General features: G+C 38.5%; 1 protein-coding gene across 8 annotated transcripts in view; it reads left to right on the forward strand.

Moving 5' to 3' along the window:
- The window catches only part of TANC2 (tetratricopeptide repeat, ankyrin repeat and coiled-coil containing 2), a 281,996-nt gene that overhangs the window by 78,396 nt on the left and 190,537 nt on the right, over positions 1-13,063 (forward strand). For all 8 annotated transcript variants that reach the window (XM_059669888.1, XM_059669889.1, XM_059669893.1 and 5 more), the window contains exon 3: positions 7,018-7,089. In XM_059669888.1, coding sequence (XP_059525871.1) covers positions 7,018-7,089 — 72 coding nt within the window. The remainder of the gene's footprint in view (positions 1-7,017; positions 7,090-13,063) is intronic.

The following is a 13,063-nucleotide window of genomic DNA, read 5'->3' on the forward strand; positions in this document are numbered from 1 at the left end:
TAGAATTTTTTTAAATTCCTGGATTCCTAGATTATCTAATGTGCAGCCAAGATTGAGACCCATATGTATCTTCCTCAGCATCCAGTTTCAACAGATAAGGACAAAAATAAAATAAGTATGAATATATATGTGTATATATGTACTTAGTATTGCTTTTTACCTGTTGTAAGTTTTTATGCTGGACTCTTTTTCAAAGCTCCAATTTCACAGAACGTTAAAAAAGTATAAATTGCCCTGACCGGTTTGGCTCAGTGGATGGAGCATCGGCCTGCTGACTGAGATGTCCCAGGTTTGATTCTGGTCAAGGGGCATGTACCTTGGTTGTGGGCACGTCCCCAGTGGGAGGTGTGCAGGAGGCAGCTGATCGATGTTTCTCTCTTATCGATGTTTCTAGCTCTCTGTCCCTCTCCCTTCCTCTCTGTAAAAAATCAATAGAATATATTTTTAAAAAAGTATAAATTGACAAAAACAAAAAAACTCAAAATTCCTGCTAGCTCTGCCGTTTTATGAATCTACTAGTATGTAGTGCTTTTTTTTTTAAGTATATCTTATTGATTTTTTACAGAGAGGAAGGGAGAGAGATAGAGAGTTAGAAACATCGATGAGAGAGAAACATCGATCAGCTGCCTCCTGCACATCTCCTACTGGGGATATGCCCGCAACCCAGGTACATGCCCTTGACCGGAATCGAACCTGGGACCCCTCAGTCCACAGGCCGACGCTCTATCCACTGAGCCAAACCGGTTTTGGCTAGTATGTAGTGCTTATGTGTAGAGATATCTGTGCTTACTAAGAAACTCCAAAGAACCACATAGAGGAAATTGTGAAATTAAGCTCAAATAGAATGACTATACTGAGTAACCAATGTGAGGGGAAGTTTGAAATCAGATTATTTCAAATTCACCTTGGAATATTTTCTTTGTTCTCAAACTATACTGTTCGAGCTCTCTAACATGTTGTTGTATGTTTGTGTCTAGATGTGAAAATAAACTATATGTATTCCCTTTTGCAAGGAGGTGATTTAGAATGATAGAGAAGAGATCATTGAGATTGATGTGGAGGATAAGATCATAGTACTTTGGATTAATACTGCTTGTGGGTTTTGTTTTTTGTTTGTGTTTTTGTTTTTTTGTAGTAAGAGTTTGGATAAAAATAAAAGGAAAACACTGAATTCTTTAAACTATGTTTCAAACTAGACCAGTACTACTTATTGGTTTTTTTCTTGAATTTGATTTGATTTGATGAATGCATTAATTTTACAGCTGGTCCTTGACAAAATTAAGTCAACTATTTTTTATAGTACACACTTTATACAAGACTCCAAGTTGGCACTGAAAATATTATGAAAAGGGCTTTCAAAGACACACTTTGAACATTTTATAGTCCAGAGATAGTCATATAAATAATTAACTATTATACAGTGTGATAGTATTGTAAAACAGGTATGTATAATGTGCTATGGAAGCACAGAAGAGGGAATAATTAATTCTTTCTGGTAGGCATCCAGAAAGTCTTTATAGAGAAGATAGGAAATGACATTTAAGCAATCTTTTGGTGAAATGATGTTGTTCATTGTGATTATGATAGGTGAAGATTCCAGTTATCATTTAATAAGTACTCACTTAGTGGCAGATGGCATGCTATATTTTATGTACATTACTATATTTGTTTCTCACCATAACTCCATAGGGTATTACTGTGTCAACTCATAGATAAGGATGCTGAGGTACAGAGAATTTTATTTTCCTAAGGTCTTATAAATAATAATAGTTCAAAGTTGGAGTCCAACTCGGCTGTGATAGACACCCAACACCATTAATATATATTGAGTATAGTCTTATTATATTGTCAACTGGAAGTATTCTAATTTTTTTTTCCAGTATTTAAAAATGTAAAATTCATTCTTAGTTCATGGGCTGTCCAAAATAGATGGCAGGCCAGATTTGGCTTGTGGACTAGTTTACTGACCTTTGGTTCATATGATGAAGAGGATTTATTAGATTATATAACTGTAGTCCAAAGATAGGGTACTTTTCTTTTTTTTTCAATCTTTAATTTTTTTAAAAATATGTTTTATTGATTTTTCACAGAGAGGAAGGGAGAGAGATAGAGAGAGTTAGAAACATCGACAAGAGAGAAACATCGATCAGCTGCCTCTTGCACATCCCCCACCAGGGATGTGCCCGCAACCCAGGTACATGCCCTTGACCGGAATCGAACTCGGGACCTCTCAGTCCGCAGGCCGACGCTCTATCCACCAAGCCAAACCGGTTTCGGCAAATCTTTAATTTTTTTATTGATTAAGGTATTACGTGTGTGTCCTCATCCCCCCATTAATCCCCACCCCCACCCCCACTCATGCTCTCATCCCCCTGTTGTCTGTGTCCATTGGTTGGGCTTATATGCATAGGGTACTTTTCTTGAGTAATTCAGTGTCAATAAGGACCTTGGTATCTTCCATCTCTCTACCCTAATTTTCATAGTGTTAACTTTATCCTATGGTTTATTTTCCTTCTATTTCCAAGATGGCAGCCAGAATATCCAGGATCCCTATGGGTTGTCTTTCATGTCTAGGGAGAGACAAGACCCTTTCCAGAAGCTCTTTCTAATGTCTCATGAACTTGATCCTTTTAGGTTTCACTCCTACCACGCCACAGGAACCATGCTAAACATTGTACATTGACTAAATTTAATAATCAATTCGTAGTCTGTATATTATTTGACCTATCAACATCTGTTCTTTTTCAGTCCATAAAACCCTTTCTTTTCTTGACTTCTGTGTTCTTTAGTTTTGTTCCTATTCTCCAGCCATTACTTCTAATTATCTGCTGATTTATTGTCATTCCCCAGCCTCTACATGTTGGATTCAGCCCCAAGGTTTGGTTCTCTGACCTCTTCTCTCTCTTTCTCTCTGTGTCTTTTATCTATATTCTTTTCCTTGGGGATGTCATACAGTTTAAATATGATTTATGTACTGATGACATGTATGTCCATCTCTGCTTGTCTAAGGCATCTCAAACTTAGTATGTGTGAGGCTGAGCTCCAAATACTCTTCTCATCCCCAAACCTATTCTCTCAAAGTCTTTCCTATCTCAGTAAATTGCAGAAACATTGTTTGGGTCCAAAATATTTGATACCCTTGACTTCTTTCTTTCTCTTAGATTTTCTTCACTGTACCTTCAGAATATATTCAGAATCTGACTACTTCCACTACACACTTAGCCCAAGTGTTCATTCTTCTGGATTTTCACAGCAGCCTCTTAATCGTCTGTCTGCTTTTGAATTCTCTTCCCCTTTCTGTTCCCCCCATCCTCACCTTAATAGGTGTTGTTGTTGTTATAATAGTGGGCAGTGGAGAGTCTTGAAAAGAATGCAGAATTTTGAAACCAGACAATTTTAATTTTAGGATTGCTACTTACTTACAGTGTGCTTTTGGGAAAGTCATTTACTTCTCTAAATATGAATCTTATATTTGAAACTACAGGCCCGGTGCACAAAAATTTGTGCGCTGGGGGGGGGGGGGGGGCGGGTTCCCTCAGCCTGGCCTGTGCCCTCTCGCAGTCTGGGATCCCTTGGGGGATGACCACCTGCTGGCTTAGGCCTGCTCCCCAGGGGATTGGGCCTAAGCTGGCAATCAGACATCCCTCTGGCAGCCTGGCAGCCCTCGGGGGATGTCCACTTGCCAGTGGGGAGCAGACCTAAGCTGCAGTCGGACATCCTTAACGCTGCTGAGGTGGGAGAGGCTCCCACCACCACCGCTGTACTGGCAGCCGTCAGCCTGGCTTGTGGCTGAGCAGAGCTCCCCCTGTGGGAGTGCACTGACCACCAGGGGGCAGCTCCTGCATTGAGCGTCTGCCCCCTGGTGGTCAGTGTGTGTCATAGTGACCCATCATTCCCAGTCATTCTGCTGTTAGGGTCAATTTGCATATTACTCTCTTATTATATAGGATAGAGGCCTGGTGCATGGGTGGGGGCCGGCTGGTTTGCCCTGAAGGGTGTCCCGGATCAGGGTGGGAGTCCCGCTGAGGTGCCTGGCCAGCCTGAGTGAGGGGCTGATGGCTTTTTGCAGGCTGGCCACAGCCCCTTCAGGATAGGGGTCCCTCCTGAGGTGCCTGGCCAGCCTGGGTGAGGGGCTGATGGCTGTTTGCAGGCTGGCCACCAAATCATGTCTGTCCTTGTTGGTATTAAGTGTATACTATTCGTATCTGAATAGTAAAACTTTAATACATATGTGTGTGTGTGTGTGTGTGTGTGTGTGTATTTGTATTCCATTCAGTTTTAATACCTCCCCACCCCTTCTATTAGGGTCATATATTTAAGTTCCTAAAGGAAGATTGAAGACAACTTCCAATGTTGAACTCAGAAATCTAATCTAATATTTATTCTAGCTGAGAACACTAAAGATGGGTTTGAGCTGCCACATTTAAAGTCACTTAAGTTGTTTATTTTTCAACTATAATGTTTTGATCCTGAATTGAAAAGAATAAATCATTTAAAGTATCCCTTACTTATAGGAAAGAAAACATTTTTCTTGGAATTGTTTAGGCACTTTCCTATTAGACTTCCCCTAAGTTAAATTCCTTCATAGGAAATCATTAAATACTGAATATTCTCTATATGGTTGGTATTTCTTTACTAGGAATGTATTAGTGCTCTAATACACCTGATTTGAAAGCTGTCTATCCTATGTGGTAATTCTCCTATGACATTATTCATAACTCTTTGAAATAATGGGAATTTAAAAATCTATTAACAATGTTTCTCAGTATCAAAGATATGTTGTTTTATATTATTTGCTGGATTTAAGTCAGTAAGCTGATTAAAAAAACAGATGTTCTCTGATGATTATCTCAAATCCAGGAAATCTCAGCTCTGATTTGAGAAGTTAGTACTTGGGTTGGACAGTCAGGTCTTTCCTTTATTATTTCTGTACATGTTACATCAGTGGGTTTTCCTCTCTTAAGTTCACAACACAGGGTGGAGCAAAAGTAAATTTATAGTTGTATGTGAAGTACAGAATTTATTCTTGTATTATTATTTATTAATTATTCTATTATTTTCCATAAGAACAACTAACTTACTTTTACCCCACCCTGTATATTTGTAGTAAGTCTTTAATTCATGTTTGGTGAGTAAATTCTAACTTCACCGATACAGTCCTGCTATACCTTCTACACTCCCCAATGAGGAAATCCGTATTATGCAAATAACTTGACTTGCTCTGTATCTACATTGTCAGGTCTTAGAGCCATTACATACTATAATCTCTCTGTTTTAAAACCTTCATTTAGTCTTAATTCTACAATCAGTTGTATGTTTAATTCTTATTGCCAGTCCTTATTTTGATGTGTCTCTAGTCACTTTGATTGCCCAATGTTAGTCCTCCGTTAGACCTAGAAAGAGATCATGAGAACAATATTTCCTAAATCCTCGCATGTTGATAACAGTTTGTCATTACTCTTTATACTTAGAGGTAGATTTTATTTCATGGAAAACCTTCAGCTCAAGTATGTCTTTGTGTATTTTCAATATATTATTCCATTTTCTTCTATTACTTTTTTCTTATAAATCATGTGATGTTTTGCCTAAATGCCCAAAGGATTTTTTCTCCTTTTTTCTTTAAAGTCCAGGAATTTTAATAGAAAATACCTTGGTGCATTGATCTAAGTTGATTGTCCCAAGTACACATGGTGTTCTTATAATATGTAATTTCACATATATATATTTATATGTTTGTGTGAGTATGTATACATGTATTTATGCAGACATATAACCATATATATTACATAATGCATAGACATTTTTTTTCCTGGGAAGCTTTCCTAAATTCTAGTTGTTATATTTGTCCATTTTTTTTACTTTGGTTTTCTTCTTTAGGGACTCTTATTTTTTATTCATATCTGGATATTCTTTGTCTATTTTCAAGATTTGTCATCTTACAAATCCTTTTTAATCTCTTTCTTCTTTTAAAAATAATTTGTTAAAGATTTTCATTTTTTTACCTTCTGTCTTTTAAAGATTTTTTTGTTGTGTTTATTTGCTCTTGTGTTTCTTAATAGTTTAGTCTTCATTACTGAAATGATTTTTGTTTTATTTCTAATTCTTCCTTGGTTTCTGTCTTCTCATTTCTGAGTTTTTCTGATTCTGATTTACATTGCTCTTTTATGTATTATACTAGAGGCCTGGTGTTCGTGCACTGGTAGGGTCCCTCAGCCTGGGCTGTGCCCTCTCGCAATCTGGGACACCTTGGGGGATGTTGGATAACCGGTTTTGGCCCGATCCCCGCAGGCCCCATCCAAACAGGAGGGAGCCTGATCCTGTGCATTGAGCGTCTGTCCCCTGGTGGCCAGTGCGCATCATAGTGACAAGTCGACCAGTCATTCGGTCGCTTAGGCTTTTATATATATAGAGAATAAGTATTCTTATCACTTATAAAACATGTAAATGTAATTTTTATTATAGAAAAACATATAGCCCTGGGGATTATTTGACATATTTTAGATCAGCTGTCGCCAACCTTTTTGACCTCATGGGCAGTGGTCCGTGGACCACTAGTTGGTGACCACTGCGCCAAAGGTTTCCTTTAACCAGCCTTTCGGACCTCACGGACTACCAGTAGTCTGTGGGCCACCGGTTGGCAACTTCTGCTTTAGATAAATAAGCAGCTGTAATTAATTTAGGCATTGCTTTAAATCAAGGCTTCTAAATTGTAATTCTGTGAATGAACTTCAGAGTTGATAACATAGCTTTATTATATGCAAAGTAGAGTGTATATGTATATGGTTAAGGAAAGAATACCCTTTAAGAGGGGAGAATAAACTATCCCCACACAAAAAAAATTTAAGGATAAGAACCTTTGGTTTATATAGGAAATATCCTCAAATATTTTAATGATTGAAATTATAAGAAATGAAAACAAATGATAGATATAGTAATTTTAAGATATAGGCAGAACCAGAGTCTATATTACATCAATTTTATTATCTATTTGCTTATGTTTTTTCTAATTTTATGCAGATGGAGGGAGCGAGGAACCACCGGATCGAAGACAGTCAAGTGTAGACTCTCGCCAAAGTCGCTCTGGGCAAGGTAAGTTAAAAAGAAAAGATATCAGCTATACCTTCCTAGTAATTAATCTGAGGACTGGGGTTTTCTCTGGGTCTAGTTTAAATATTCTAGGGTTTTAGTTGTTACAGTCTTAAGGTTCTATATTCCAATAAATTTAATTAAAAACAGTTGTATATGATATCATTTGTTAAAGGTAAAAGAAAATGAAAAATAATCTCATGTCATTTTTCAATGATATTAAGGTTTTAAGTAATTTTGGAGCACTGTGGTATATGTTTGGGTAACACTTATGGAATATAACCAGAAGTAAATTTTTTAAAAAAATATATTTTATTGATTTTTTACAGAGAGGAAGGGAGAGAGGGATGGAGAGTCAGAAACATTGGTGAGAGAGAAACATCGATCAGCTGCCTCCCGCACACCCCCCACCGGGGATGTGCCCGCAACCAAGGCACATGCCCTTGACTGGAATCGAACTCGGGACCCTTCAGTCCACAGTCTGCCGCTCTATCCACTGAGCAAAACGGGTCAGGGCGTAAATTTTTAAAAAATATATTTTTAGTTTTTTGAGGTAGCTCCATACTGTTCTCCCATTTGACCCAGTGATCCCACTACTAGGAATATATCCCAAGAAACCAGAAATGCCAATCAGAAAGGATATATGCACCCCTATGTTCATAGCAGCACAATTCACCATAGCTAAGATTTGGAAACAGCCCAAGTGCCCATCAGCAGATGAGTGGATTAGAAAACTGTGGTACATCTACACAATGGAATACTCTGTTGCAGTAAAAAAAAAAGGAACTCTTGCCTTTTGCAACAGCGTGGATGGAAATGGAGAGCATTATGCTAAGTGAAATAAGCCAGTCAGAGAAAGATAAATACCACAGGATCTCACTCATTTGTGGATTATAGAGAACAACATAGACTGATGAAAAGGGACAGATCCAAAGACTGAGAAACAGCGATCAGGCTATCAATCCCCAGAAGGAAAGTAGGGGAGGGCGGGGGTAAGGGGAAGAGATCAACTGAAGGACTTGTATACATGTATATAAGCCAAACCAATGGACATGGACAACAGGGGGATGGGATCGTGAGTGTGCAGGGCAGGGGGGGGAGGTTGGGGGTTAATGAGGGGGATGAGGACACATTTGTAATACCTTAACTAACAATAATAAAAAAAAATTTAAAAAAAGAAGATATAATCATAATATATAAAAAATATATATATATTTTTTTACTGCTTTCAGAGAGGAAGGGAGGAAGGGAAGGAGGGAGGGAGGGAGGGAGGGAGGGAGGGAGGGAGAGAGAGAGAGAGAGAGAGAGAGAGAGAGAGAGAGAGAGAGAGAGAGAGAGAGAGAAACATCAATGATGAGAGAGAATCATTGAACGCCTGCTTCCTGCAATTTTTCTCTTTGGGGATTAAGCCTGAAATCTGATCATGTGCCCTGACCAGGCATTGAACTGCAACCTCCTGGTTCATAAGTCGAAGCTCAGCCACTGAGCCAAGCCAGCTGGGCCAGAAGTAAATGTTTAACAGTAACATTTGTTAGAGTATCATCACACTGGCTTTTAAAAATTTGGTCAATGCTATATTTCTAGTCTTAGCGCTCTCAAAAGAGGTGGCTTTTGTTTATAATTACTGTCTTAAATTAGGATCTTCTTATTTTCTTTTTCTGTTTAAAATTTATTATCATAGGCTTTTAATTGTTTTTTGTTTTGTTTTTCTTGAAGTGACAGCTTCCAAACTAGGTTAAAATGTGATGTACCAGTGAAATTTTTAGATAGGCCTTCCCTTGATTACCTTATTTGAAACTAAAGGACTGGTGCACAAATTCATGCACGGGTGGGGTCCCTAGGCCTGGCCAGCGATCAGGGCTGATTAGGTCTGGGCTGATCAGGGCCTGCCAGGTAGGGGGGTGGGGGGTCGCGGGAGGTTGGCCAGCCTGGTGGAGGGACCGTGGGAGGTTGGCCGCCGGCCCCAAGGAGGGAACTGGCCCTCGGCCCCCCTGGGAATGGGGCTATGTCTGCTGCTCCCCACCCCGGGTTCCCCGTCCCAGCCCGGGGCCTGAAGGGCCTGGTGGGGTTGGGAGAGGAGGCAATGGTTGCAGGCCAGGTGCGGAAGGAACGGATGCCAGATGCCGATGCTGCCATTGGTGCCCTGCCACCGCACGGTTCCCTGCCTTGCCCCCTCCTCCTTCCCTCGCCGCTACTGCTGCAGGCAGGCGGCCCTCAGGGAAGGGACAGGATGGGAGCAAGACAAACTCTTGTGTCAGGGCTGACTTTCAATAGATTGCAGTGAGGAAGCTGCTCTGCCAAGTACGAAACCCCAACCCAGAAGCAGGTTGTCGACGAATGGTTTAGCATCAGGGGCTCATAGTGGCTGGCTGGCTGGGGGAGGGACCGCGGGTGGTTGGCCGGTGGGAGCGCACTGACCTCCAGGGGGCAGCTTCTGCATTGAGCGTCTGCCCCCTGGTGGTCAGTGCGCATCATAGCGACTGGTTGATCAGTCGTTCTGGTTGTTTGGTCATAATGGTCACTTAGGCTTTTATAGATATAGATTACACGAGTGACACTCTCACTCTCTTTTTTATTCATAATACTTATATCCTTTGTATTTATTTTATTTTCTATGGCCAAAACTAGAATGAATGCTCCATGATTGCAGAGATTTTTGTCTGATTTGTTCATTGCTGTATTTTCAGTGCCAAGAATAAGTTTCTGGTGTATAGTAATTACTGAAAATAAATCTTGAATGAATGAAGTGATCTTGTAAGAGAATGAGAATTAAGAACCTAAATATATTACAGAATTTCAGGCAGTCATTACTGAGTTTGATTTTTTAGAAACTCTTTACTTACAAATAAAACAAAGCACACATTTACAAATGTATGGTGTTTTAATCCTATAAAAGTTCTTTGTCATAATCCTGTTCCTTTTTCTTTAATTTCATTCTTCCCAAGTTTTGGACTTGTATTATTTTTATAAAATAGTTTGTTGCAGAATAAAAAGAGGAATAATTTATGCAGGTTGATTTGGAAATTTTAACTTACACTATTACTTAATTCTTTTGAGGAATCTGACTAAAAAGGAAGACGTAAATGTAGTCATCAGAGGTTTCTTAAGGAAGCAGCTCAGCTAGATCACTCCATATATCAAAGCCCCCAGTCAGCCTTTGAGGCCTTTTCTCCTAAATATGAGCAGCTAATGAAAGATTACTAGATATTTTTTAAAATCCTCTTAAAAATGGAGATTAAAATAAACATAATAAAGCAACTTGGAGAGAACAGAAATTTTACAGAGGAAAATAACTGAACCATTATTAACATCCTCAGGGAAATAAGAGAAAATAATACAGCCACGAAACAAGGAGGAGGTACCTTAAAAGAATAATATTCTGATTTTTAAAAGAGGCTTTCACCATTAACATTCTGATAGAGATCAAAAGCTATCAAAAGTAATAGGAAATTAATGTTGAAGAAATCTCTGAAAAGGTTGAGCAAAAAAGAGATTATAGAAAAGAAGTGAAGAGTTAAAAAACTTACAGAACCAGTCCAGGAAATTTCAATTTTCAAATAATAGTTGTTTCCAAAAGAAAGAACAGGGAAATGGGAAATAAATCATCAATAAAATTATTCAAAAAAATTTTCTTGAACTTGAGATTCCTAGTTGAAAGGCTTACCAAGTGTTCAGTACAGTGGATGAATATAAACACCAACAAAAATACAGTGTGGTGAAATTTCAAATTACTGGGCCAAACAGATTTTTCATGCTTCCAGAGAGGGGAAAAACTTGTTATATACAAAGTAACAGGAATCAATTAGCTTTGGCCCTGTCAGTGGTAGCATTATAAAACTGAATGAAAATGAAACATCATTTTCAAAATTTTGAAGGAAAATAATTTCAACCTTAGTATTCCATATGCATCAAAACTATTGATCAGATATAAGAATAAAATTGAGATATTTTAAGAAATATAAGGTGTGTGTGTGTGTGTGTGTGTGTGTGTGTGTGTGTGTGTGTGTTTGCCTTTTCTAGGAATCTGTTGGAGGATGTAATCCACAAAATGAAAAAGTCAGCCAAATAAAAGGAATGGGTTACAGGGAATAGGAAATTTAACAAAGGAGAAAGTGAAGAACTCGTCAGGATAACAATGAAAAAACAGGGACAGAGGGCAACCAGACCAGATTGGAGTAGGTTAGAAGCCCCCAGAAGACTCTTTTTCAGGAAATGAGATCGATAGAAACCTGATGTATTTAATTATCTTTAGAAAATTTTTAGGCAAAGGCTCAGGTTTGAATTGGTGATAAGTATATAAAATAATAAGTGAAAAAATTGTAAACTCAGTGGAAAACAGTGTGTAGTAAAGGAGATGTTATAATAAGTCCAGTCCTTGGGACATGGTTTGGGATAGCTGATGTCCATGCCATTTACCTCCAATAGTAAACCTTATCAGTTTACTCCACTTCGGTGTAATATTTTCATTATTTGATTTGGACTATTATGGTTAAGAAGCAGCTCTAAAGCAAGGACAGCATATCTGGCCTGTATGGCCTGTTTTTGTACATTTGATAGATTTTCTTTCTTTCTTTTTTTTTTTTGCTAAGACAGTTTTCATTTAAAAAATATATATATTTTTATCGATTTCAGAGAGGAAGGGTGAGGGAGAGAGAGATAGAAACATCAGTGATGAGAGAGAATCATCGATCAGCTGCCTCCTGCACGCCCCTACTGGGGATCGAGCCCGCAACCCAGGCATGTGCCCTTGACTGGAATCAAACCCGGGACCCTTCAGTCCACAGGCAGATGCTATAACCACTGAGCCAAACCAGCTAGAGCGGGCCTTCATTATTTTTGCATCCGTGTTCATCTGGGATGTTGACCTTAAGTTTTCTTGTCTTATAATGTGTCTGATTTTGTTATCAGGGTATTGCTGGCCTCACAGAATTAGTTGAAAGTTGAGGAATAGTTCCTCCTTTTCATTTTCCTGGAATATTGTGTATAGAATTGCTATCACTTCATTCCTCTTTGTGGGAAAGTTTTAAAATACAAATTGAATTTCTTTAATAAATATAGGACTATTTGAATTATCTATTTCTTCTTGAGTGACCTTTTAAAATCTGGAGAATCTTGGGGGGGATGATATTCAAAATATTTAATAATGAGTATGCGGTAAATATCAACCAACCAGAGCAGATGCCAGTCTAACTAATTTTATGTATTTATTTGTAATGTATCTTTGTTGTTGAAAGTATTACAGATATCGCCCCTTTTTCCCCATTGACTCTTGTCACTCCCCCAGGCCTTTACCACATTATTGTCTGTGTCCATGGGTTATGCATATATGCATATATGTTCTTTGGTTAATCCAACTGATATGCCTGTGTAGGCGCATAATGCATGATAAACTGCCCTACCTGATTGGGAATACAGTTTCTGTTTAATGTCTCTTCTCCAATAATAATATTAAACATGTAAGGTAAGGTGTCTGCTGAGGTGTCTTATCTTTTGAGCATGAGTGCTTTTTCCTGTGTGTTAATTAGCTAGATCTGCTTCTGATCCGTCTTTCGAGTATGATGGATTCTGACTTAAACATACCCACCCACACTCACCACTCTGCTTTAGGGGCAGAGACCTCTCATGTCTTCTGTTTATCAAATGTAGGAGATGGGAGATGGCCTGACTACTTAGACTGAATCAGGTCCCACCCCTCTTACTCAGATTGCTGCCCCTTGGCCCTTCCTGTACCTTGTATCTTTTGCTTCTGTGCTTAAAACAGATTGGGAACACTCTCATCTTTCACAGTTTATCCTCCTGTGCATACTCTGGGCTATAATTTTTTCAGTCCAATTACATCTAGTTTCTGTTTTCCATGGATTTCTCTTTTATTACTTTTTGTTTTGTTTTGTTTTATAATGCTTTAAGAATTTGTTCTCTTTAAAATACATTTTCTGTTATTTCCACATAACCTATATTATATATTTTTTGCTATTTT

The sequence above is a fragment of the Myotis daubentonii genome, chromosome 16 (assembly GCF_963259705.1).
Source record: "Myotis daubentonii chromosome 16, mMyoDau2.1, whole genome shotgun sequence".
In the NCBI taxonomy this organism is placed as follows: Eukaryota; Metazoa; Chordata; class Mammalia; order Chiroptera; family Vespertilionidae; genus Myotis; species Myotis daubentonii.